At 32.4% G+C, this 27,773-nt stretch overlaps 2 protein-coding genes across 6 annotated transcripts; both read right to left on the reverse strand.

The window, feature by feature from the left end:
- Positions 1-1,156: 1,156 nt before the first annotated feature.
- LOC141457421 (uncharacterized) lies at positions 1,157-4,905 on the reverse strand. The gene is made up of 3 exons (XM_074134370.1): positions 4,746-4,905; positions 4,511-4,625; positions 1,157-2,499 (listed from the first exon to the last, which is right to left on the reverse strand). Coding segments are annotated over exons 1-3 (849 nt in total). The 5' UTR covers positions 4,748-4,905; the 3' UTR covers positions 1,157-1,767.
- Positions 4,906-6,704: 1,799 nt separating this feature from the next.
- Positions 6,705-26,743, reverse strand: Afti (aftiphilin). 5 transcript variants are annotated; one of them, XM_074134381.1, is made up of 13 exons: positions 26,583-26,738; positions 24,858-25,008; positions 24,622-24,733; positions 23,725-23,958; positions 21,568-21,779; positions 19,461-19,573; positions 15,909-16,152; positions 14,183-14,322; positions 12,519-12,588; positions 12,099-12,221; positions 8,885-8,945; positions 8,275-8,385; positions 6,705-7,013 (listed from the first exon to the last, which is right to left on the reverse strand). In XM_074134381.1, exons 3-13 carry the CDS (start codon positions 24,728-24,730, stop codon positions 6,862-6,864), a joined length of 1,569 nt encoding a protein of 522 aa, XP_073990482.1. In that variant the 5' UTR covers positions 24,731-24,733; positions 24,858-25,008; positions 26,583-26,738; the 3' UTR covers positions 6,705-6,861. The 5 variants fall into 5 exon arrangements, with proteins under 5 accessions (XP_073990482.1, XP_073990481.1, XP_073990483.1 ...); XM_074134380.1 differs by lacking the exon at positions 24,858-25,008 and having other exon boundaries at positions 26,583-26,743; XM_074134382.1 differs by lacking the exons at positions 24,858-25,008; positions 26,583-26,738 and adding an exon at positions 26,321-26,455.
- Between the last annotated feature and the right edge of the window lie 1,030 nt (positions 26,744-27,773).

The raw sequence follows: 27,773 nt of genomic DNA on the forward strand, positions 1-27,773 counted from the left end.
CATTTTATTGGGATCTTAAGGCCGGTTTAAAATTTGGTGGTAACGATGGTTTCGATAATAGCTCCAGTGATATACGTTCGTTTTTCGGAAGTTACTAATACAGCTTTAGGAAGATGTTGAAGCTACGCCCGTAAGAAAAATTAAAAATTGTAGTGTTTCAATTGACTTCAAAGCTGCTTTGACTCTCCGGACGGAAATTCGCTTTTTATTATTTGTTTACCTTACGTTCAGCAAATAAATTTATTAATGCCATTCAAGCTATGTGTACAAATCGACGGAATCATCGATTTGGAAAGAAAAAGGAATTTCGGAAAAGTTTGTAACGTCTGTAGGTCACAGGTAAGGGTCGTTCACTCTCCTTTAATTAATTTTTATTCCTTACATAAACGATTTTTTAGACTTCGCTGAGGCTGGAAATAGAATATAGTGGTATTACTTATTCTTTTACAAAATTAAATTTAAACTGCACATTTAATTATATTAAAAAGGGGTTGGTATTTATTACCAGCAAGAACGTTTTTATGAACTCTTTATTTTTAATAGCGTCCAAAAATTCAGTATAACTTAGGTCACACTTGTGTTAAGTTTGCCGCGTAATAAAGCTTTTACTATTGATTTGGCCAATCTAACTTTCTTCAGACCATTTGTTATTATCACTGAGAACATCCTCTCAACGGGTGCAGATGTGCCTGGCAGAGTGAAAAAAGTTCCTATAATTTATATTTTATAAAATTTTGCATACATTTGGCACTTTTTTTTATCGAATAAATGGTACAAAATGATACACTGGCCGAGACCGTACCTTCAAAAACAGGACAGTCCCTGTCAAAATTGGGCTTAAGATAATCCTGCTACTTATAGGTAATACGGAGACGTAGATGTATGATAGAATTTCAAAAATTATTGCTTCTTTCTTTGACCACAGAACAATACTTTCAGCAGCAATTTGTGAAATGCGTGGTCCACCATAAGACATGCACTCTTCTTAACTAACTTTACAGTTAGGCTTATTTCAGAAATTTACATTCGTTTACAATCCTAGAATTATAAAGGAATTTTCTTTCTTTCTTTTTTAATTAAATTCCATTCGGACTAAGTTACGGTTATGCGCAATTAGATTAGCTGGTGATGGCTTTTTTTATACAAAAAATAATAATAATAATAATAATAGCACACTTTATTTCATTAAATTAAATTCGTATAACCAAGGCCAGAACCATGTAAATAAATTTGTTTCATACATAAAGTATGTTTCGAATTGAACTGCCTATATTATGGCTAGATATTATTTTTTAATAGTTTACAAATTAAATCAGTGATCTAGCAAAGGCTATAGACAACAGTATGTTTTCATTGAATTACTGGCTGACAACTACGCCTATGGAAAAATTGTATGCGCGATTTTAAGGAAAACCTTAAGTTTTGGAAGGGACTTAAATCGAACATGAAGTTTCTCTTAAACTATTTTTTGCGAGTTTCCGTTCAACCTCATTACGTTCAGAACAGTATTCAGCTTTCGTATTCAGGAGGGTTCAAGACGCGTCATGTTTTGTGGAAAATCAATTTTGCAAATTTGAAATTATAACTTCTTTTTATTTTGTTTTTAGTTCAAGTTCTTTTGTCAACATCTAAGGTCAGTGGCGCCGATTCTCAGTATAAAACTCCCCTCCGGATAGTTACTTTCGTTGCAGGCAACACTCTTCTCTTAAACCACATCTTCAGAATCTACTGAAATTTGAATGCAAACTCTTAACAAAATCAGCACTTTTATTGCATTAAATTTATTTCAATGATTTTATCAAGTAATAATTGATTTCTAAGTTTTTCTATGTCTGTCTGTGTTAAGCTCTTCTTTTGAAATGGTTTGATTTTTTTGTTTGCATTTTTTTCTTTTGCAATTTCAATTCCATCTTTCTTAGAAATACTATAGGACGATGCATCAGATTTAATATCTCTCTTCTTTTTGGTAGTCCTATGATCAGGACTGTCAGTGCTTAACTTCTGTTCAAGTCTAATAGATCTCTTGAGTTTGGATTCCTCCTTCAGTTTAGTTTTGTTTTTTGACGTTTTCTCTTCAATTTTGTCATACTTCTTTTCTGTTTTTTTAATCTCTCCATTTGACCCATTATTTCTTAATACTTTTTTCTCTCTTGACAATTTAATTTTAGATGCACCTATCACTAACGCATTATGACTTCTTTTATTTTCTATTCTACACATGGAATATTTGGATTTTAATTCGGTGAACTGTGAAAATTTAAATTTAGGCGCAGGCGATGTGACACAACTTTTTTTGAGATCAATCTCATCAAAACTTGAAACTACAGTAGAATCTTCGTCATCGCTGCTGAGTATAATTAATTCAACTGAATTGTCATTCCACGTATCGTTTGCTTTTATTTTATTTGATGAAATACTGTTTGAACACTCTTTAAGTCTCGACCATACTAATTTAATGATTATGTCATCGCATTCTGGATAATGTTTCTTCACGAATTCCTGAAACAATATTGCACTGTTAATAATAAAGAAAACATTGATATTTTAAAATTCTATTCTAAACAATAGGGATTTCTATCGTTGGGCAATATATCCATTTATTTACTAGTCAAGGAAATGGCTCGCGAAGTTAAAAACAAATAACTGTTAGAAGGCGCTAATCACCTCAGCAGTTGATGCGCAAAAAAAAAGAAAAAAAAAAAATCGATACAGTTACCCAATTTTCTTGGGTAATGCAAGAAGTAAAAGTAATCAACTTGAAAAGTTCCAATATTTATTTTTATAAAATAAAATTCAAAATTGTTAAGGATTTTTTCATCGAAAAAAATGTTACCACGAACTAAGCTTTACATGAATGGTCGGTTTTCACGCGAAGAGTTCACCAAAAATTGACCTATGAATAATGCCGCTATAGAAAAACCTTATTGAGCTGCAAAGAGCCTAGTTTAGTTGTTGCCCCTGGCGTTTGAAAATAAAATAAAAAAATGACCTGGTTTACGACACTGTGTCATGAACTTTGCTGTGTCAAGTACCTTGTTATTAAATGGTTTTTATTTTTCCTGGTTTGACAATCTTATACATTAGTTGAAATAAATAAATAATACTCTCCCGAAATCTAATTAATAATTATAATTAAAAAAAATATATTTTTTCCATTTTAATCATGGATTTTAATTACCTATTTGAAGTAACATAATGCGTAGATGTACAGGTTTGTGACATCTAAGGACGATCAACAACACTTATAAATGCCGGAACCATCTCTACTAAGTGGTTTTAAATGAAGAACAAACCATCTCTACCGCAACATCCAGCGATTTTTGATAACATTTATGTTATTTATTCTTTTATAGTTTTTATAAGAAAACTCTTTGGTCAAATGAAAACATTAATCCAAAACGAACATAATTTATTTGCCAACTTTTTGAGTAAAAGTTGTTATTTCAATGAATTTAAGACTTCATATTATGAACAGCGCAAATAATGACACCGATCTGTGTAGAGTATCAAATCTTATCGGTCTCAGACATTTTCACGCAACCCAGGACAACGAACATTACAATTAAATCTACAAAAGTAGCTGCTTATTGCTTACATTTGTGATTTTATATATTATATTATATATATGCGTTTGAGAGAGAGTGAACACTCCAATAAATTTTAGTTGAAGGAAGATGAACCGAATCGTGTCGTGGCATTTACGCCATTCTAATAGTTGTGTACATACAGCCACTTATTCCGTATTGCCTTGAGAAAGTACTTCGGTACCACGATAATACAGCCTAGGTTAACCCTTAATCCCACCAATCCTCACTTATATAAAATACATTTGGCAGATAGTCCCAAATGTGTTTGTGGGATAATCCCTTACTCTTGAAACTGTAACAAAAATAGTCTACACACAAACGTTTTTAACAAATATGTTTGAATCCCTCGTAGCGTCAAAACAAAAATGATTACGAAGAGAATGGAGGCATGAATTAGAATGCACAAGGGTTCCATCAATCCTCAAGTCACTTACTTTTATACACCAGAACAACATAACGAACTGAGCATAGACATTAAAGTGTAAATGAAATTCTTTTATTACACACCGCATTCGGACTCTCCAGTGAAAAAAATGGAAAGTACACGTAAAGTCTTCCTTCCACATTCTGAAAACGACTTTCAGTTCAGTAAAATATGATTTTCATACATCAAAAAAGTTGTTATGTAAAAACTATTTCAGTATGACTTCAGTGTAGTCAGCTCCGTCCGTACAGTTCCCCACCACAGAATCACCCTTCTAAGAAGTATATTGCAATTTTCTACTTTGTAATACTCAGAAAATTTCCAATAGAGGAAAATCACTTTTTAAACCCTCTCTATTGTTGGTAACCAATTTTAATTGGGGATGTATTTCATTCCTCGCAAAAAATTGACAAATAATCACAATATTATAAAAAAATACTTGCACAAATAGTTGGTGAAGAGAAAAGTAATAAAGAACTAGTGAGTCTGAAAAACTTACAAAAAATTTTGTGAAATCAAATGAAATTAACTCTTTAGTTTCTGACAACTTTTGAAGTAAAGATCTTTGAGCTTCTAAAATTGTTGAAATATTCCTGACATTCCTGTGATCACTCCTGCAACACCATTTTTTTTTATTCGCTTTCAAATTTTAATTGGGATGGAAATGAAGTATGCACTATCTACATACAAGAACTACATTATTATAAAATAAGGAGGTCAAGACAAATACTTACATTTCATTTACATTTCGGACATTTGTCTTATCTTTTCTTCAAGTGAACCTAGATTACATCAGTTAAAAATATTTAATTACTGCAATAACCGAACCATTCACGCCAGACATACCCTATCCCTACTACAACTCTTTCCATCAACTGTTGTGAATACGAGGTCCATCTACAGGTTTGCAGAAGCAATGTAGCCTCCTAATCAGATTTTACTCACAAAAAATAAACACGTAAAGAAATGCAGATAAGAAAAAACACTAAATGAATTTTCCATAGCAATTTATGAAAAACACAGATGAATCAGAGAACTCGAAGATATTAAAAAGTTATTACTGAGGGGGGGAAGTTCCTAACAAAATTTTGCACAATTACGGTAAAAAATAATGCAATTTGAACTTATTGTATGAATAATTAAAGGAGAATGATATATCAAATTAGTTTCAAAATCAAAAGCCATAGAGATTAAAAGAACAAATCTTTTGGAAACAACTTGAATGAATGAATATGTTCAACCATTCCAACACTCTCAGCTAGGAAATTTGAATGTAAAGTTGATGTTTACTGTAATATGAACATTATCTTTCTTCAAATTTGGAAATGCAGTTCTACTTTGATTTTTAAAAAATATTCAAGTGGTAAGGCAGCGCAATACACAAAAATGGCGCTTCAGAGAAAAGCCTATACAGCCTCTTTCCCATAAGTGCCCTTAATCGACTTTCCAGGAAAAATGTTTGAAACAAAAGTTTAGTTAAATCTTTGCAATTAGTATCTAACAAGTACAAAGGTATTGCAACTAGTATAAAATATTAAAAAACAGATTCAGTAAAGTAGAACTTGCGATTGACCGATCTTGACTAGTTAAAACCTTAATTTTGCATCTTCTAAGCGAAATGTAAATTGGTACAACTTGCAATTTTTTTTGGGGGGGGGGTTACGTCGACAATAAAACACACACTGAAAAACAATTTTTTGTCTCAGGGAATTTTCCGTGAAACTTCAAAATCGAAAATCTGCAATTACAATACCTTCTCTTACTAAATGTCTATAGTTTACTGAGAAGCAATACTTTCTGTAAAATATATATTTCCTTTTATTTTGTAAATAAGAACAACTCGACCATTACGTACTCTTCGTACTAAAAAGTAAATAAGTAATTTATCAAATTAAATCTTCATTAAAGTCAAATTGAGGAAATTGAAAGTCGTGTGACTGTGTAATATCTCTCTATCTCTCATCACTAATGGCGTCAGACTAATAGTAATAGCCATTGAAGACACAATATGAAGGGCTGGGTCTTCTTCCAACGTTATTGCACATTGATAACAGCTACAATGATTTTATATTGAAACGTTTTATTCAGGTATATGAGTCGTGTTCAGAGCTATGGAATATCGAGATCCCTTCATGTTATAAGAAATGATGCGATGAATATCCATTACACGACTATCCATTTTTTTATTTTTTCTGGCGGGCTTTACGTCCAACTACCAATTAGGTGTCGTGGACGGAGGCGACTAGCAAACATACTTTACTATAACTTTCTTTTATTAACCATTAAATAAAATCCATGGCCTAAGACCGGGAATCAAACCCTGTACCACAATATATATTAGCTTCGCAGGTCTCGCCTCTAACCGCTCGGCTACCGAGGCACCTTACGACTAACCATTATATACTACAGTTTTAATTACAATTATTATACTGTTAATAAAAAGAATGTTCAATAGTTGTAGCGAGTAAAAATAAAATGCAAAAAATTATACAATGAGGAGTTAAAAGCTTTATTCTCACCATTCATATCAAATGCAGTTATAAAAGAGTAATAGACAAATAAAAGAACCGACTGTTGAAATTATTGTGTAAATTAGAAAAATTACTGAGAAGGTCTGAATCAGTCAAGGATTGATTTCTGTCCGACTGACCGACCAAGGTGCCTATATGAGGGTAAATAAATTATTCTGCAAATAAATATATTTATTTATATTTCTTCTCTCTCTTAAATTACTTTTAATACCACATTAGCAGATATTTCATGATATAAAATATCGGTTATAATAAATATATCTATTATTGCTTTATGTACATTATATTACACAAAATATTACATAAATAGAAAAATAACTTAGAGAATTTTCTTAAAAACTATATACGTTTGCTTCAGATAGGAGCGATCTGGAAGTGATGCAAGAATTTCTTCTGCTTGTTGACTGATTTTATTAGTGAGCCCTAATTCAAGTTCAGTAGTAGAAGTTACACGAGCATCATCGGCACATGCTGAAAACAAATTAAAATTTAAGTTAGGTTACATATCTTTTTTAAATAAAATCAAATGCTGTAAGCATACTCTGCCAACAAAGAGAGCACTGAATTTGAACAAAGAATAATCAAGTTCATAGGCAATGTTAACATAATTTAAATTTAATTTAATGTAGTTTTTTTCTTCATTGACCTTTAGAATTGCGACTGCTATTAGAGAATTTTTGGGTTAGTCGGTTAAAAGAAATGACTTACTTTAGTAGCCTGCATTTTATTATCATTACTATATTAAAATTGTTGAACATTGCGGTTCAAAACACTCCAGGTACATAGATTACCTGCATTTTATTATCATTACTATATTAAAATTGTTGAACATTGCGGTTCAAAACACTCCAGGTACATAGATTACAAGTCTCGTTCTGCCACTTCCTCTATTCATACTCCATACAGCAAAAGACTAAAACATCAAAATCTTCCAATTGAAACTGCAGGTACCAGACTATATATATATTCTTTCTCCTCGTGAAGCTGAAGCTCATTTCCAGAAGTGTGGATCCCGTGTTTGAAAAATACGAAACGAAAAATACGCCTGAGGGCTCTTTAAAACAAAAGTTCTTTAGCTTTCGGCAGGTGTTCTTTTATTTCGAAATACGGCAATTTTGTTCAGAAATATCTGCTTTCAGCTATCAATCTCCTTTTCCTTTTCTGGACGACGTCGTTTCTATACTTAAGAATCAAACTTGGATATTGAAATATATCACCCACCTGTAAATTTCAAAATCTTTAAAGTCTTCTGCAAATTTGGGACAGAGAAGAAATTTGTTCCCGTCCAAAATGGCGTAAAACGTCTACAGGACACTGTGCTACCTTATCCAGAATGGGTTTTGTATAACCAAACGCTGGAAGAAGGTATCGCCGAAATCAAACGAAGGACGGATATGACTAGTAGCAAAAGCAACTTACAACTATGGGGAGTTAGGGCCAATTCCCCTGCTCGCTCAATTGAGGTTTTAGCACTGAACCAAATTTTGATGAAAAAAAAAGTCTGGTTTAAAGTGGCTAAAAAAAACAGGTGTCTCACATTATTGTCACAATTTTACAATACTGAACTCTTCCCACTAGCTGAAAGCTATTTTTATTATTACTGAAGAGACTTAAAAAACAAACAAAAAATTTCTTCTATGTTTAAAACTTTATCTTATTGCTGTAAGAAAAAGTGCAACTCAAAAACAGAACAAAAAAATGCCATGCAATATGTGTAAATATTTTTCCTCACATTTTAATGGATAGAAAGACTCATAAGAAGCGAAAGGTGATTCTCCCGGTATATTCTTAGTGTCACATGTGAAACTCAGATGAGGCATATCAAGAAGAGCAGTGCTCCCACCTGATAATGAAGCCAAAAATACATTACTTACAATGCACACAAATAAACCACATTGCTATTAAAATTACGGTTTTATCAGTAAAATATCTTAAAGAGAGGTTATGAAGAAAAAAAAGCAATTACAATTCGTAAACTTATAGATGTCGTCCATTTTCTATATTTCCATTACAATATAAGGTGTCCCAACAAAACGTACTACACAAAACGTCACATTGTACTACTTTTTTGTTTTTGGAAAGGAAGCGGTTTTATAAATGTATTTTTACAGTGAAAATTATAACGTCAGTACACCACCACACCGAGCTGTTAGTCACAACGAAGAGTTTGTTTAAAGATGAAAGAAGGGGGCTTTTATCCAATGATCTTTGAACTAAAAAAAATTGAGAACTGCTCAAATTTAAAGTCAGTAAACATTAAGCTAAATTAATAAAACGCAGCGACAGAATGGATTCTTTATAAAACTACAAGAGCCTACTTTATGTGTAATTAAGCCACTTACAGTCTAGTGGATTTGTAAGACCACTTCCGACCCAATCGAAATGTGCATCAGGTACAATATTCTGAAACAAAACCAAACTATAATTTTGCTATAATATTTGTTTTATATTAGTTATTTATTCAATAGTCTATTTATTTCAGAAAACTAGAACTTAAATAATAAATGACAATTACAGAAATTACCTAAGGAGCAACAAGGCCAGTGACCATTGGTGGAGTCGTAAATAAATAAAACAACTTTAATTTGAAGAACTTAAAATGATACAAAAATATAGTAAATCCAACCAAAAATACAAATAAATATATAATTAAAATAAATAAAAACAAAAAGTAAATCAAATAAAATAATAATGCAAATATAATTATTAAACCTAAACAAGTAAATTAGGTTACAGGAAATTAAATAAAATACCGAAAAGGACATTCGTCAAAAAAATAATAAGCACGCAAAATTATTGAACAAGTTAAAGAAACTATGTATTAAAAAATAATGCATTAGGAAAGAGAGAGGACAAAGAGAAACAAATACAAGGCTGATCATAAAATATTACCTAAAACTATTTATGGAATGGATACTAATATGTTTCAAACTACCAAAATTGGATCAGTTACGTCTAGGTAGATATTTCATCACATGATGATTAATGATTACGTCACTTTTTCAATAACTTGACACCAACATGCTCTAATCTACATTTAGAGAAATGTACTAACAGCAATAAAATGAAATGTATCATTCATGGCCTCCTTACATAATTAGCATAATTTATTTTCAACCATTAGATATCAATATGAATTCTCGAAATTCAGTATACCTATCGATTCTAATTTAACTACCTCATATTATCTTGATATATGTTGCTCCACAAGCAGTGATTATTCGCAAAGACAAAGTTGAGAGCTTTGTAAAATGAGATATGTATCGTGCTCATTGATATTTTTGTTCCGCCAACACATTTAAAAACCCGAAGACTTACTCTTGCAGTATTAAAAGTTAAGTATAAAAACGGCAAAAGGTACACAAATCTGCAAGTTTGACAAGTTGCAAATCAACAAGTTTAAAACTGTGAGTTTTTGTTAAGAAGATAAAATAGGAGGTGAAAACTGATTTCAGATACATAAATGTAGAAGAAATCGACCCAAATAATCTTTTCTTTTCTTTTTTTAATTTAAGGCGCGTCAACGTCTGAGGTTATTGGTGCCCGGAGTTTTTTCAGTGCACTGACGGCCTCCGGACTGTAATCACAGACATCCTGTCCATGACGAGTAATCTTAATAGTCCTTTTTTAAAAAACTGAAATAATTTTTCCGATTAAAATAAACAAGCCAAACTTAAACCGCGTACAGCTTATTAAACTAATGTCATGTTAAACGATCTAAGTTAGGCCTTGTACGTCACGTAACTTTTTTCAATGAAACACTTTTCAACTCCTTTCGGTGATCATTAAAAATAAAAATTTTGACTCATTTAAATTTTAACACAGTTGGCATATAATTCGAAGTTTTAGTGGAGAAACGGAAGATTCAACCAGGATATTTTTCACTTTCCAAATGCCCTTATTTCTCTCTTAATGAATTTCTCTAAGCCCTTAGAACGCAATGCAATCCCAGCTCTCCAATTACCTTGAACAAGACAATCTCCTTAATCCACTTCAATCTGGCTTTCGTCCTTCTTATTTCACTCAATCTGCACTCTTTAAAATTACTCAAGACCTACAAACGGCTGTTGATGATCAAAAACTTATAATCCTCATACTCCTAGACTTCTTCAAAGCATTTGATACCGTTGACCACTACATCCTGTAGCTATATCCTGCTCTCTTAGTTTCAATTCCTCTCTTTCTACAATAGCACCCTCCGCTGGTTCCAATCCTTCCTGTCTAATCGTTCCCAATTCGTTGTCACTTCTAATAGTTATCCTTCTTCACTCCTTCCTTTGTCACGTGGTGTACCTCAAGGTTCTTCTCTATCTCCCACTCTCTTCTCCATTTATATCAATGACCTTCCTCTTTCCATTTCCTTTTCCCAGTACCATCTCTATGCTTACGATTTTTAGATTTACCTATCCTTTTACCCGTCGGATCTATTTGAAGCTGTTTAAACTTCAAGAAGACTTCAACAATATCACATCATGGGCCACGTAAAATAAGCTTACCCTAAATTCAGAAAAGACCAAAGCAATTGTTATTGACTCCAACTCACTCCTTAAATCATTGGCACCTCTTCCTGATCTTTTCTTATGACATCCCAATAAAATATTGCTCCTCTGTTAACAACCTCGGAATCACTTTAGATCAAAACCTCTCCTGAAAAAAACAAGTTTCCCAAACCTCTCTTCGCTCCATTCACATCCTAAGCAGTTAAATAGTTCCCGTCACCTTTTCCCAATTAAGACCTAGCAACTCCTAGTTTCCTCTCTCATTTTCCCTCATTTCGACCATGGTTGCTTAGTGTACGGCGGTCTTTCTGGTGACATTGAAGCTAAGCTCAAGCGCCTCATGAACTACTTCATACGATTTATTTTCAGCATTCCCACAGACTCTCGCATTTCGCACTACTACTAAGAGTTGAACTGGCTTTTTCCTGTCTACCGCCGCCGGTATTTTTTGGCTTCATTCCTTTTCTAAGTTATCCAATCTCAAAGACCATCTTATATTTTTCAACTCTACAAGTTCAAATCCTCGATCCATTCTCGCAATACTAGATCTTGCCCCTCTGATCTCTATATTCACTCATACCGTACTTCATCCATTGACAAATCTTTCTTAACTCGCGCTACCTCTCCCTGGAGCTCCTTACCATCATCTGTCCACCATGCTCCTATCCTTTCCATCTTTAAATCCCTTCAGTTCAATTATCTCCTTTCTACTCAGCTTCCTCCGAAATAATAATTGAATGCATTTATTGCCTTTATTAGAATACTTATTTTTGTAAATACTTGCTTATTTTTTGTTTATAAATATCCCAGGATAATAAATTTATTTTCATTCATTCATTCGTACAGTACGATTATCATTAGGACAGGGAAACAAATTAGAATTTCCTCTTCTAAGAAGGGTTCAGATTCAGCTTTCAGTCATCAAACTTCTCATTGGAGTATATCAGAAGAGAGATTTATCCTCACGCATTTACTCATTCTTTTCGCTGCACCAGATTGTAATTGGAGATTATAAAATTAATAAATAAATCAATATTATAGTTAATAAAAAACATACCTTAGGTATCGCTACATAATTATTTATTGCAGGGACTTTACACTCAGATCCTAGTTTCAGCAGATCCAAAGGAGAGCTTTCTTGTCCTAATGTTTTCACTGACTTATTCCAAAGGCTACACAACTGTTGGAATGGAGAACATTAAAATTTTGTTTTAATAATTTTAAAAGAAATAATAATAATATGACATTAAAACTATATTTTTCTTAATACAGTCCAACCAACCACTTTTCTCAATGGCTTTTTTTTTTGTAGGTTTGTTTAAGTACCTCATTAAGGAAAACGAATTATTTTTAGTGAGGTTTTTGTTCGATTGAACACGATAAGATGTTTAATAAAATTTGTTAGTTCGTGCTATCAATAATCCCGCTAACCCCATTTTGCCATAAACCTTCGCAATAAATAGACAATTGTCCTTACGATATTTCTGGAATCAATCTTCAGTGCAGTCAAAAGCTTTCGATTAGATACTGAAGTTGTCCACTGATATCTGCGAACATTTTAACTTTCTGTAGTAATAAATAAATATTAACTCAAATTTATTATAATATACGGAGTGAAGAGTTGCTTGAGGCACTGGAAGCACTTCTTAAATTCCTCGTTAAAACATCTTGAGTGAAACCCTCACTCAACATTCTCTTACTCCACATATTACAATTATAATCAGAAAATGATTTCTTAATGCTCAGTCTTTTGAGTGCTCTTCTCCACAAAACATGAAATCAACATCATATTTAATCTCCCGGAATTCCAAAATAGTTACGTACACTTATACAAAGTTTGAAAAAATCATTGAAACCATTTCCGATACAAATAGAGAGAAACTGAATATCTATACAATGAAATTCTAGTTCCAGTATGAGTATTTCGGTTAAACTTAAATTTAGAAAGTGAAATAGTATCAAAAAGAATTATAACAAGCATGAGTTTTAGCAACTTTTCGTTTTTTAGATATTTACATTAAACATACACACCAAGCGCCAAATTTTTGGTTGGGAGTGTCTTACTATAGCAATAATAATAGCTGGAAGTGTGTAAAAAGCCAAAGGGCCATTCCCCACCAAATGTCACTTACTTCAGTAAAAAGTTTGAAATATGTCAAATTCCTATAAGAAAATCAAGTAGTGATTTTCGAAACTAGAATCCTTGCTATGAAAGGTGGGTATTTTTTTATAATATTTTTTTTTAAAATGATTTAATGACGTTAACATCTGAAGTTATTGGCACCCGGAGCTTTTTTCAGTGCACTGCCGGCCTCTGTAGAGTATTCTCTAGTTTCAGACAACCCTGTCCATCACCAAACAGTGAGCTGTAAGAAGCGCCCAGATAAGAGAAAATCTAAGGGCCAGCAGCTGAATTCGAGCCCGGGACCTCCGCGTGGGAATCCAATACGCTAACAGCATAGCTAATCCCTTTCCTTAAAAGTGGGTATTCTTTAACAAACGTTTGAAAGTTCTGCACAAAAAAATTGAAATAGTTGTCTGAGCAGTTCAAGTTTTTTAAAACTAATAATCTCAAGTTTAGTATATTACACTTTATTAATTGAAAGGTTTTCTAATGTGGACAGTACCCATGAAATAATAGATTATTTTGTTTACTTTTTAGTGTAATTAATTTTTTGGGCTTTAGATCATTTGTTGAGCTTAGTTGGATAACATAAGCATATTCTTGTACATGTGAAATATTTTATTCAATGATAAATTCGTGCGAAATTATGTGATCAAATCGTTCTTTACTTAATTCTCTTTTTTACACTAAAAGTTGTAACAGTTAAAATTTGCTTATTTACACCTTCGTATGCCATAAAGGAAGCTGGCAAAAATTAAAAAAAAAAGCACACACACACAAAACACAAAAAACGCGTTTTTACGTTAGTTTGACTGCGTTTGTTCTCACAAAACATTCTAAAGAAATATTCGTTTGGGTGGTTCGAATTCATTAGCGTAAATCACGACCTCCAGAACTGAGGTTTTTTACGCTAAACTTTCGTGACCATCCCAGCAAGGAAAAATTACACAATGAATGTCGCTTGTAACTAAATTATCATTGTAAAAACCAAAATAAAAACAAAATTAATTCCTAACCTTAGAGCTGGGGTATCTTCTAAAGAATGTAAATGAGACCATACTGAGTCCCGACAGACCAAGGCTAGTAAATCTGGTGTAAATGCAGAATTCTTATTCACATCTGAGACTTTTTTCAAGTTTTCAATGTCTTCAGCCATCTATAAAATAATATTAAAAATTATGAAGTTCATATAACAATTATAAGAAAATAATAAAACTGGTCCATGAGAAAATTATACATACACATATTTATGTATGAGGAGCACATGGTGTCAAGAAATACACAATAATATTTATAAAATGTTATTTGATTTAAAACACAATGATATAACAATTTTATGTAACATTCAATTGAAAATAGATAAAGAAATGCGTATTTCAAGGAGGGGCAATAACTAAAAAGTATTTTATTAATTGCTTAATAAACTAATTATGTAACATGTAAGTGGTCAAGAGTGGGTGGCGCCTTTTGGGTAGCTGCACTTTCCTAATTGGGAAATATTCGTAGGGGGGATATCAAACTTCACCTTATGTTCCTTTAAGATCGTGGGAGAGCAGCTTAAGTTATATTGTACCCGTCTGAGGGTGACGGATCTGAACCTCGACGCCGATCTAATTCTTCGGCGGAGTAGATTTACCCATCGGTCACCCAGGGTGCCCTAGAGGCACCGACGCCTCCCTTCTGATATGTGTATGTTAGAGGTTTGCAGGCAGGGAGTAGTACATGCTGCTGCATTAATGACGTCTCTCTAGGCAACTAGGCCTAATAAGAAAGAATCTGGCAAGTTTGAACTCATGATTCCCTAGTTATTCGTAGGAACTCGAGTTTAACATAATAAAACTAGAAACATAAAAAGTTAAAAAAGGGGATAATCACCATACCCTGAGCTGAGTCGAAGCATGCTCTTAGAGCGGGATGAGCCTGGCAGTAGTCATGTGGGCAATGGCCGTCTACAAAGCCGGGCTAGGAGGGAAAGAGTGAAATAACCAGACGAATAGTGGAGAGGTATGTAACTCCTCCATCCGACCGCCCATGAAGAAGGAAGAGGATAGCAAGCTGAAAAATACCGGTGGGGATAGCGTATGCATCTGTGTCAGAAACCTCAGACTTTAGTGAATCGAAAACGAGAAAACTTCTGACAAGATAATGCACAAATCCACACATAGAAACTGACCCAGTAGAAAAGTCAAGAACTTGGTGGAATAGAGTCCTTACGTCATGCTGCATAAAACCCCGATTTGGCACACGTCAGATCATTATTTCTTCCAATCAATGACTTATTTCCTTCTAGTGATTCAACAATTAATTAAAAAGAAGGCACAAGAATTCAATTTATTGAATTAATTTAAGAATGCATCACAAGAATTCATTGCTACTAAAAAATAGAATTGGCATGAAATCAAACTATTCTCCGAAAGAAAGGTGATAGTAAATATGATAAATCGTATTTTGCAATCAATATTATCTATTATTTTTCATAAAACAACAAAATGTCAATAAAAATCAGAGTTTTTTTTTAATAGTTTTAACTTTGAATCATAGATAAAAGAGCTTCTTAGTCCATAAATTTGATTTATTTTGTACGTTAAAAAAATAAAATGAACAGTAATAATTAATCTCAGTCAAAGTAACAAATATGTTTTAAAAAAAAACAAATAAGCCTATAAGTTAGAAATATCTTGGTATCAACAAAAGTAAGAGTAAGGTCTCAAGCACTTGGATATAAATCATTTAATTAATTACCTGTAAGTGGTGATCCGGATGAAATGAAGATATCTGCAGTTTTTTTTCAATTTGTAAAACTACTGGCTGGAGAATGCTACTTGTCTGGAACTCTGAAAAATCATCCAGATCATCGGAGACATCATTATTTTCATATTTCTCTAACTGCGTACTGCTTTCTTGATGCCAGCATTGTTGAAGTACTTGATTGCTCGTCTTCGAAGAAATATTATTGACTGAATCGTTCCGGTGATGGGATACGTAACTAGAAACAACATCTGTGGGTGAGTTCGACTTAATGAGTACAGAACTTCTCATCAGAGATCTTTTCGGGATGGACTGCTTCAGTTTCATCTATTTATTTATTTTATACGGCATTGTCAGGTTTTGGGCGTTCGCCCACCTTCACTAGTAACTGAAAACACTTTAATAATTCACTTTTGAGTGGTAATGTACTTTAATCTACCTATAATCAAATAAATGTTTTCTTTTTTTGATCTGGTGAGAGGCACACTCAACTAAAATTTTAATTCAAGCTTCAGCGAAACGCCCTTGCCAAAACAATAAATAAATAAAAATAATCACGTTTTATTAAAAATAAACGTAAGAGAAAACACTCATAAACATAGACAATGGGGATTGTAGCCTCAAGTTTCAGGCTAAGATTATTGGGTTCACATTGTCAGGTAGTATTTGCCCGCTGTCTTCTTCATTTCATTGATTTTTCACGGCAATCAAATCCTCCCAAAATATTATAACTAAAAAAAAGTAAAAAATAAGTAAGTGTAAATAAGTAAATAAAACGCCTACTTTTAAAGGAAGGGTTTGATGCTCAACTACCTATCGCGGTCGGGGTGCGGAAGCCCATACATTCCTTATAACATTAGTCTAACAAATAAAAATCAGTTAAGTTCAGCACTTGAACTGGGAAGTTCCCCCTTTCTCTGATCTAACGATGAATTTCAGCAGCTTTTTATACCTTTAGCACTAAGAAAACGAATTATGCGCGTGTTTCACAGTCGGCGGGATCCGCAATCAGCGGAGGCATTTTAAATACATAAAAGATGACAATCACATGGAACCTTAGGGATAATTCCTATTTAACTTTAACCTCACTGCTTTTAAGGTACACTAAGGGATGATTTACCTTTAACAGCTGACTTTAATGATTTGACCAAATAGGGAAAAGTAGTAACGTGAAACAATGTGACAATATTTGCCTCACAAGGGTAATATCACCCATGTGATTTATTAATTAGGACTACTTACGTAATGATTTTGTTTAGAGATTAAAATATAAGAGATTAAAATATATTATAGGTAATCTATTATATTGCAATCTGACTTAAACAGCATTTGATTCTACAAATTACTTGACATCGGAAGTCATGTTTCATTTCTATAGCTATTTTTTTTTTTATATATACATATATTGGATTTTATTTTAGATTTAGTTTAGCGTACTTACTGCAGACTAATAAAAAAGTACTTTTCAACATTCTAGTACTTTTAACTAAAAGCTTTCACCTTATTTTGAAATTTGACTAACAATATAAAAAATGTATCGCAACATTTCTTTCAATATACATATGAAGAAAGTAATACCTATTTTTTCAGGAGGGCTTTACGTCCAACTATCTAATTAGGTGTCGTGGACGGACGCGACTAGCAAGCATACATACTTCATTATAAATTCCCTTTAATAACTATTAAATAAAATTCAAGGCCTAGACCGGAAATCGAACATACTAAGCACAATACATCTTAGCTTTATTTAATATTTACTATTTTAAATTTATGTATACAGGGTGATCCATTTAAAATGCACCAATCGCAAATAACTTTTTAGGGGAGCGGAATTCCGGAAAAATCCATGAAGTAAACTATATGTTTTTTTTATCTAGTTTTCAAATTTTCCACTCCTGACGCTGTATCTTTATTTTTGGCGGAGTTACGGCTAAAAACCCAATTGGGGTTTCATAAAGATCACTGGTTTTGACAATGTTTATGAAAAGTACATAAAAAAGTGTGAAAAATGACGTTGTTCCCGTTTCGATATCCCTAATATTTGTTGAGATATTTAAGATCAAAGTTACAATTTTATCTATTCGTGAACGGTTTTCAATATTAATTTTCCACCAGAAATACATGTTTTGGGAGGTCCTCTGGCTGCAAAAAAATGTTATTTGTGACGCAAACTGAACAAATAATAATAATTGTAGATTTTAAAACATGTAGTGTAATGTAATGGTTGTGGGTGTGTCAGGATAAATTTGTTTTATCATCAAATAAAAGCAACCATCACATCATTTTAATGTATCCCGAATGCAAGACATCTTGGCCTATGATTGCTGTAAGAATATCTTGCCAGAGTGTTGGTCTAGTGGTCAAGAGCGTGGCTTTGTAAATGGAAGATCCCCAGGACGAATCCCGCTTATGACTACATTTCACTTAAAAAAGTATTATGATGTACTAACTATTATGAATGATTGCTCCCGCGGGATTCGAACTGGGGATCATGTACTTACAAAGCCACGCTCTTTACCACTAGACCAACACCAGCCCATCCCTGGCAAGATATTCTTAACTTAATCATAGGTCAAGAAGTCTTGCATACTGAATGCATTAAAATGATGTGATGATTGCTTTTATTTGATGATAAAACAAATTTATCCTGACACACCCACAACCATTACATTACACTACATGTTTTAAAATCTACAATTATTATTATTTGTTCAGTTTGCGTCACAAATAACATTTTTTTGCAGCCAGAGGACCTCCCAAAACGTGTATTTCTGGTGGAAAATTAATATTGAAAACCGTTCACGAATAGATAAAATTGTAACTTTGATCTTAAATATCTCAACAAATATTAGGGATATCGAAACGAGATCAGCGTCATTTTTCACACTTTTTTATGTACTTTTCATAAACATTGTCAAAACCAGTGTCCCTTATGAAACCCCAATTGGGTTTTTAGCCGTAACTCAGCCAAAAATGAAGATACAACATCGGGGGTGGAAAATTTGAAAACTAGACCAAAAAAACATATAGTTTACTTCGCAGGTTTTTTCGAAATTCCGCTTTTCTAAAAAGTTATTAGCGATTGATTGGTGCGTTTTAAATGGATCACCCTATATACAATATATTTAGTAATTTACAATCTGTATACATGTATACAATAAGTAAATGTGAAATATGATGAACTGGTGCGGGGAGAGCAAGAGGAGAGAAACTACTCAGCGGTAGCACTCTCTATATGAAAGTAAATTTATATAAAATAGAAAAATTAAAGTAAATAATTGCTCATTTTTTTTTTTCAAGGGAATTAACGTCCTTCAACTAATTAAGTTAAATATCTTTGAGAGGAGGTGGAACCTCAAATTTCATTTATCCAACAAATCAAAAGTTGCTACACGCGGGACTCGAACTATGCATTTTATACTTGCTATTGCGCACACATAACCACGGCTCCACATATCACAAAGCAACATCCTATGATATAAATGACTGGTTAGTAACTGAAATTGAAAAAAATACAGCGATGCCAGAAGAAAAGTTAAATGGTACCTGCACGCAGTGTCAACACCTCCATCACTGACTAAATTAAACCTCACTGATTCGAAACACTCAAAAACTTGAAATTCTTCAAAATCTCCATTATCTTCTACATGCTTGCTTGCCTGCAATTTTACAATAATAATTTTTTATTACTGTTACTAAGATGCAACAATACCAGATGTACAGGCAGCCAAAGCCTTTTCATGCACAGTTGTACTCCTAACAGGTCTCTCTCTCGTTACAGACAGAAATAAGTAATAACAGAAATAATAATTAACGAACAGAAAACTCGAAGGAAAAGAGCAAATTTAAGGGCACCAAGCCTGGTTCGAACTCAGAAACGTCGATGTGAAAGTACAGCGCGCTCCTGTTAAATTAATCCTTTCTTTTAATATAAATTATTAGCAGTATCTGATACAAAAGTGGATGAAAAAAAATTGACACAAATTTTTAATGATCAATGGTTTCGGCTATAGTTTGATTAATTGAGACTTAATTTGGTAAATGTTTGGAGAATTTGGGTCTTGACAATTTGCTACAGGTTTTGAATTAGTACTAGAACTTTGTATTTTTCTTGTGCAAGATACAAGGGCTCGACCTTCGACAGACACCATGTACGGTTCCAGTTTTACAGTGGAGTCTTATAAACCTAGCAGGAAACCATGTTTAAATTCCAAATCAACAGGTCAGCCTAGACGCAGTAAGTGCTCTGGAGCACATAGCACTGAGCAGAATGAATTCATTGCTGAGAGAATCATCTGGCTACGAATGTTGCATGCTCCAGTACAAGGAGGAAAATAAAAATAGGCTTTATACGGTACTACTTTCTTAAATGGTACTTATTCAGAAGTAACCAAAACAAAAAGTTGAAAATATGTTAGCCCGCACTGCTGGATAAGCAAGAGTTGTGTGAGACGGAAACCTAAGTGAAGTCACATCTACAAGACCATCTTGATTTATTTATTTCAGATAGTAAAAAACTCTACAATCACTGGTTCGTGTCTGCCCGGAACCTGACAGTACTGAACTGTACTGAGAAGGCGCCGAGCACCAATGAACGCAACAAAAGTTGATGTTTCTTAATTAATAGCATAAAATTAATGATGCACTTTTGGTATCCTGTTTTTAAACGTGACTCAAAAGAATATCACATTATCTTTTTTAACTCTTGTTTTTATGTTCAATTACTCCGCTAAAAAGGAAGTATTGCGATTGTTTCAAATTGCAGAAATTTAGTCATTACCAGAAACACGCGTTTTGAGGTCTCCTAGGTACGAAAAAAGTATTTTCAACGAAAAGTATTTGAAAGATTATCCCGAAAACCAAAGTTAAAACTACTCAAATAATTTTTGAAATCGGTCAACCAGAAATGCGACCTTACTGTTTGCAACTTTTTAACGATTTTTTCGGACATGGCTACTATGATTTACTTTAAACGTTATCTGTATACTAAGTGCTTATATAAAGGTCTAACACATTTAAACATTTTCCCACATAGATTTATTTTGTGGATCCTTCTACAACCTTAAGAGCCTTGTTAAAGTGCTATAAATGTCACTAAAATGTACAGCTTCACTACCTACATTATAATATTACAGTGCCATTAAAATATTTCTGGAATTCTAAGCTTGGCGAATATGGAATAACCAGAAATGCGATTGCTCAGAGGATGTTTTTATGTTCTTTGAAATTTTCTCGAAAAGCTTGACTAGTTTTTAAAATTTGGGATGTTCACTGCTTAAAAATTTAAATCAAGAAAAATTATACGGATGGGCTTTTGGGTGAAGTGTAAGTTAAATTTTTGACTTTAGTTCTCGTAGAACTATAGATAGAGCTGAAAAAGGCGCGGCAAAGCCAAATACTCTGTTCAATTCTAAGCTCTGCTATAAGACCTACCACTTATATTTGCTGTGGAATAAAATAAAACCTTCAAAAACTGGTCAATTATAATTTAAATCAGAAAATGTGGTGTGTTTTTAAAATTATTTTTAGCAATCACATTAACAGAACCTTTAAACATTTTTTCGCTTTGGAAGTACCTCAAGTGAGGTGAAAATTCATTTTCAAAAATGTAACATGATTGCAATACTTCTTACATAAAAGGGAAATTTTGTACCTTTTGCTTGCTAATAAAATCTTGATCTGATGTTTTACAAAGCACAGACTGAGGTGAATCTGGGTGAGCAGATGAAGGCACCTCACTTAATGGGCGAGAAACGTTTGTAGCTGATTGTTCAGCGCCCATTTCTACAACTTTATCAGCAATTTCTATGCTTTCACTTTTGCATTCTTCTTCACCATCCACTTCGCCTAATAGTTCACCATCACCTAACAAACTAGACTAAATATGATGCTTTTCACACATATTAAATTAAAGCCTAAATTTTCTTATAATTTAGTACTCAATAGAAATAAATATAATGTCTACAAAGCAACAATATTTATAATAATAATTTTAAAAGACCACTCAGGAGAATACAGGGTAGAGGTCACACAGGGTGTACTACAGGGAGACTCCTTGTCACCCCTGCTCTTCTCTTTATACGATGGTACTCGTATATTAGTGACCTAATATTTACAAAATAGCGGCTGCAAAGGCATACAAGTTAAAAATGAAAAAGATATTTCGGCTCTACTATATGCTGACGATTTGGCTCTAATTGATTATAGTTGGTCTGAGATTAATAGTAAATTAAAGTATTAATCAAAATGTTGTTCTAATAACGCTCTTGAGGTTAATATTTCTAAAACTAAAATTGTACCATTCAGAAGAGGCGGTAGAATTAAGGAATTACAAGCCTTTTATTATAATAATGAAAAAATTGAAATTTGCAGTAGATTCAATTATCTTGGTGTTACTTTTTCATCTTCAGGTGTTTTTTCGGTGGCAAATCGGATGCTTGGGAAACAAAATTTGAACTCTTTAGATCACTAATTAGCTCGACCTTAATCTATTCATCTGAGATTTGGTCACCATTATACTGCAATAGAATTGATATTGTAAGTACGCAATTTTTTAAAACAGTTTTCAATTGGCCCCGAAATACTGCCAACTATTTAGTTCGTTTGGAAACAGGCGTTGATCACCTTGAAAATTTGGTTATTAAGAGAATGTGTAATTGATTTATTAAAAATTAAAAAGATGGAAGGCGAAAGACTGACTAGAATGTGTTTGCAAAAATTGGTTGAATTTGATTCTGCTCCTACAAATAAAATACAATTTAATTGGTTTTCACAATTTAAATGAAAACTAATACCAATTGGAGCTGAAAACATTCTTCACTTGACCAATGTAGACATAATTGAAAAAGAAATTTCTAACATATCAGAGAAAGTTAAAAATCATAATATTTCAATGGATATTAATTCTGTAATTAATTCAAATAGTAATCCGTTTTTAGTAAACCTAGTAATGTTTTTCATTTTCTATTATTTGCCCTATATTTAAAAACATAAGAAAGAAAACAGGATGAAAAAATAAATGCCATTTCAGTCAGTAAAATTTATTTTCTGACTGAAATGGCATTTATTTTTTCATCCTATTGAAACTATAAATCAGTCACCAAAAACAATGAACCACATAAGAAAGAAATATTTAGATACGTATTTGAAATCTAATTTAGGAAAATAAGAAAATTTACAAAATTTACTTGTTATAAATTATTTTAAAAAATGAATAATTTGTTTTATTTTGTGAACTCAGCTTTGAAGTTCAAAGATTTTTCTGATAGTTTGTGAGTTGTACGTATTTCTCGTATTTCTTTATTGTTACTATTATTATTACTCATTATTACTATTACTATTAGTTATACGTAATTATTTACAAATGTTTAAACAAGAGTACTTTTTTATTTATTATTGGTTTATATGAAAGTTTATTACTTTTTTAGTTATTTATATTGATTATTAATGTATTAGTTAATGATTTGGAGGATATAAATATTATAAAATTATTTTTCTTTTTTACTTTTTGCATCATTATTTTTATTATTCATTATTATTTTTTGTTTTTTCCCCTCTCAGTCAGATTATGCACTGTTTTTGTATTGTTTTTATTTAAGAGAACGAAACTCCATTTTGGGTTTTCCCAAATACGAAAAAAATAAATTATTATTATTATAATGTCTACAAAAGTCTATGGGTTTTAAATATTATTGAATAGTTTTACTGACTGCCAATCAGAATGTACAGCCATAATGACAGTAAAGATAAAAAACTAAATTATTTGTCACTCTCTGTCGTTTAAAATTAATTAATACAATCAATAACTCACAAATCGCACGACGTGATAACTCTTCCTGACCTCCATCTTCAGAGACTGGCAATGATATAGAATTATACAAATGGTCTTCACCGTTTGCCAAGCCTTTCGATCCGGCTTTAGGTGATGTTTCATACGGTGAAAGAGCTTGACCCATTGAGGAGCTCGTACAAAGACCAGAATCTTCACTTGCAGAATCCTCCACACCCTTCCCAGCAATCTGGTACTCATCATATGATTCTCTTCCTGTAAAAATCCATTATTTAAATTTGTTATCAGCACTAAAAGGGGTGTTGAACTATCGTGTCAACTCTAAATTTCTCAAGATTTGCTTTTCACAATTAATTTTATAGGAATGATGTGTAGTGAAGTTCTAGAACTAAAAAAAAGTTAGTACTATTCGAAGTACAAAATTTTTATGAGTTTCAAGTGCAAGCTCTTGAGATTTTAAAATAATGTTTGCAAGGCTCTGTTGGGCACCATACTGTGAAAGAGGAAAGCTTGAATTTATTAAAAAAAAAAAAATGAAAAGAACTGAAGGCACATATTGGAACGAGCCAAGGTTGCTCGCATAAACTCCGGTGGAAGATTCTGTCGCTACCGATTCACGAACGTTGCTTAGGAAGCTTAAACAGCTTACTAAAAAGACACGGTAATGCAAAGAGCTAATTGAGAGCCGGCAGTTTAGGACTGGTTATAGTCCTAGCGCCATTTAATAACATTCTGACACAAATAACTTCCATAACCCTGTAAATCCATATCTTTCTTAATACTGTTACACTTAAGCAGCATTTCGGATCGATCATACTGAAACAATTACATTCATCTCTTGTTAACGGCAATTAAAATACTTATTTGGTTTCGCTTGTTGTTAAATTATAATTTACAATTACAATTCAAAATACTAACCAATAACAGCGCAAACAGCAAAACTTCCAAAATCTGCATCATCGTTATCGTTACTTTCAGAATCATACAATGGAGGAGGGGTTCTGGATAACAGAGGTGGAATGTTCATTTCCTGAAAATAAGTAACATTAGTAAAATTTTAACATAACCGAGGAAACTGGATTTACATTGCATAATACGTGACATAAGAATGAAGTGATTGAAATCTGAAATCAAAATGTGTTAATAATAACTACCAGATAAGATACTGGGGGTTACTATCCTTCCTAATTTTCTCCTAGCTATATTATATCCAACTGGTGAATGATGGCAAGGTCGGATAAACAAATGAATTTTCTTCCTCGTAGCTATGTCCAAAATGGCAAATACAAGCCATGTTTTTCAGTGCTGAAAGGGATTAGCATTATTAATTTTGAAAAGTCTCCGTGAGCTCTAACTAACTACATTCGACCTTCTTCGAAAGGTAAATTTGCTGCTTAAATTTCTATAACCTTGCATGAAAGTAGGGAGTAGATCTTAACAGCAGTTTGAAAGAGGTCTTAATAAAGTGCTTCCAACACTAGGTAACTTTCTTGATCCTAGTTCGTCACTGTCCTTTGTCTGATTCGGGTCAACTGCTATTTTCTATTCTCCGATAGCGGTAAATATTCCTTAATATCGATTACGGGATGCATGGTGAAAACGAGCATCTGTATGTCCAGAACTTGTCTTCTTCCAAACACAACATAGTTTTGCCAAGCCTTTCGATCCTGCTTTAGGTGATGTATGTTTCATACGGTGAAAGGGCTTGTCATATTGAATGGCCCTTACAAAGACCACTGTTCGATTAAAGTTAAGTAAAAAAGTAATGTTCAGCAAACGAATAAAAAATTATTTCTCATGCGTAAAAATGAATAAACGGGTCAAATTTTTTTTTTTTTAACAGCTCTTGAAAAATAGAGATATGGGAAGGGAGAAGTAACCTAGCATTTTGCAGAGATCTTGGCGTACCACCACTCACAAGTTGCATACTAGGTCCGCTGAGGTAATTGATGCCTGCAACTATTTGGGTTTAACAAAACCAACAGGCAAACTCTAGATCTATATCACGAATACTTTTATCTTGGGCGGCTATATTGGTACAGAGAAGCTTTGGATAAATAGCGAAGGAAGGTGTCTGCTCAACAGTACAAAAAATAAAGCATGAATTAAAGTTTACTGTCTCGTTCATTCTGTAATCCGTAAGCAAAATATAAGAAAATTACAAGTTTATTGCGGTATTCATACTGGACCTTAGAAGGGATCAAGGAAAAACAAAATTTAGAGGTAGTTATTGAGCCGATTTGTAACCAAGCAATTTTGAGAATATTATTAAACCGACTCTACACACACAAAAGTACAAAATGTTCTGGTAAATATGCATTACGGTTTTAAACTTAAAATTCCAAGAAATAATTCAAATTAGATTAAACATAACACAACTTAAGAAGGAAAACCTCTCAAAATAAAAGAAACAAAAGAAACGTTGTACTCTAGAAAACTGGATAGCTGTAAACCCTCATAATTTATAATTCACCAAACACATTATTTTAAGGAAGAATAACAAAAAGCAACAATGGAAATTAATTATCTACCCTCTTTATAGACTCACAAAAACTTAAATACTATAAACATTTGCCAAATAAAACTAAGGAAAAAAATTTCTGTTTTATTAACGTACTTATCAACAATATGGTATAACATTGATAAGTAGTAAAACTGTCTGCAAGGCTCAACGATACAACCATTTAATATCAACTATTATCAAAATATTTCAAAAAGATAATTAAAAAACCCGTTTTTTCTAAACTAACATTTACATTTAAAATTTATGTATTTCCAATTAACTGTAATCAATTAAATAGAAATTACAGATATGCTGGAACACACAATTAAAAGCACGTTACAATATTTATCAGGAATAAATAGATATTTATAGCTACCGTTCCAGTGGACTGGACAAAATTATATTTCGCTTCTTCTAGTTTTGATTTTAGAACGAAATTTATGCTTAAACATATTGCGAATGAGAATCTAATTCCAAGTCGATAACTTTTTCACACCACTTAAGGTTACAACAGAGGGAAATTTATCAGTCAGTTCAGCAGCTGTACAAAACATGACTTTTTTATTTGATAGTACCAACTTAACAATAATTTAATAAAAGATTGTTTTTTGCTTTCAAATTTAAATGAATTTTGTTTAATAAATTGAAATAATAATCTTAGAAACCTAAGCCAATAATTGAATGCAATTCTTTACTAAAACTATTAAACAAATGTTAGGAAACATACTTTTACCTAATTACTATGTAACGTATCTCCATAACAAAACTTACAGTTTAAAAAGTTAAGTATAAAGGTTGATTGAACTCCAAAAGGTACACAAATGAGCAAGTGCTATCATTTCATTAATACTTTCAATGATATCATTTAAGTAATTTTACTGTATTAACTTTTCAGTAATATCTTTTAGAATTTATTAGTTGTTACAGACCCTTATGCTGGTCAGTTCATTCATAATAATTTTGTTGTTGTAGTAATGATCATCTTCATAAATAAATAGGCCCTTTATTTTAGCACTATTCCAAATAATGCTTCTGATTGATCTTTATTATGCCCTTTATCCGGAGTAATCCGGAGTATATTATACTCATACACTGTATTTGGGTCCAGATCAAAACACCAGGATTATGTGCAACGGAGTTTATTCAACCATAGCTCATAACACACAACTCGTTTCTATAAACAATAAATATTTTGTACTTATATGAATAATAAATGCTAACAAATTAACAATAAATATGACATTTACCACATTTGTCTACTTCTCCGGATCCAAAACCCAAAACCAGATACCAAATTAACTACAAAACTGAATACTAATAATGTTCTTAACACACCAATCACATGATAGTTATTCTAAAATAGAAACCCATATGTTGTGCACTAACATACACATTAAAATATAAAAGACAAAGTTAGAGTTGATTACTGTTGAAATTTGAATCACGGAGTTGAAACAAAATTTGAATATTCAATTTGACTTACAGAAGTATTCGAGAGCATAAATAACACACAGTTAATAACAAATAAATTACTAAACAATAATTATTCATTTCTCAATTGTAATGT

Source organism: Rhodnius prolixus, unplaced genomic scaffold (genome assembly GCF_049639745.1).
Source record: "Rhodnius prolixus isolate KJV_2025 unplaced genomic scaffold, Rpr scaffold_16, whole genome shotgun sequence".
Taxonomy (NCBI): domain Eukaryota; kingdom Metazoa; phylum Arthropoda; class Insecta; order Hemiptera; family Reduviidae; genus Rhodnius; species Rhodnius prolixus.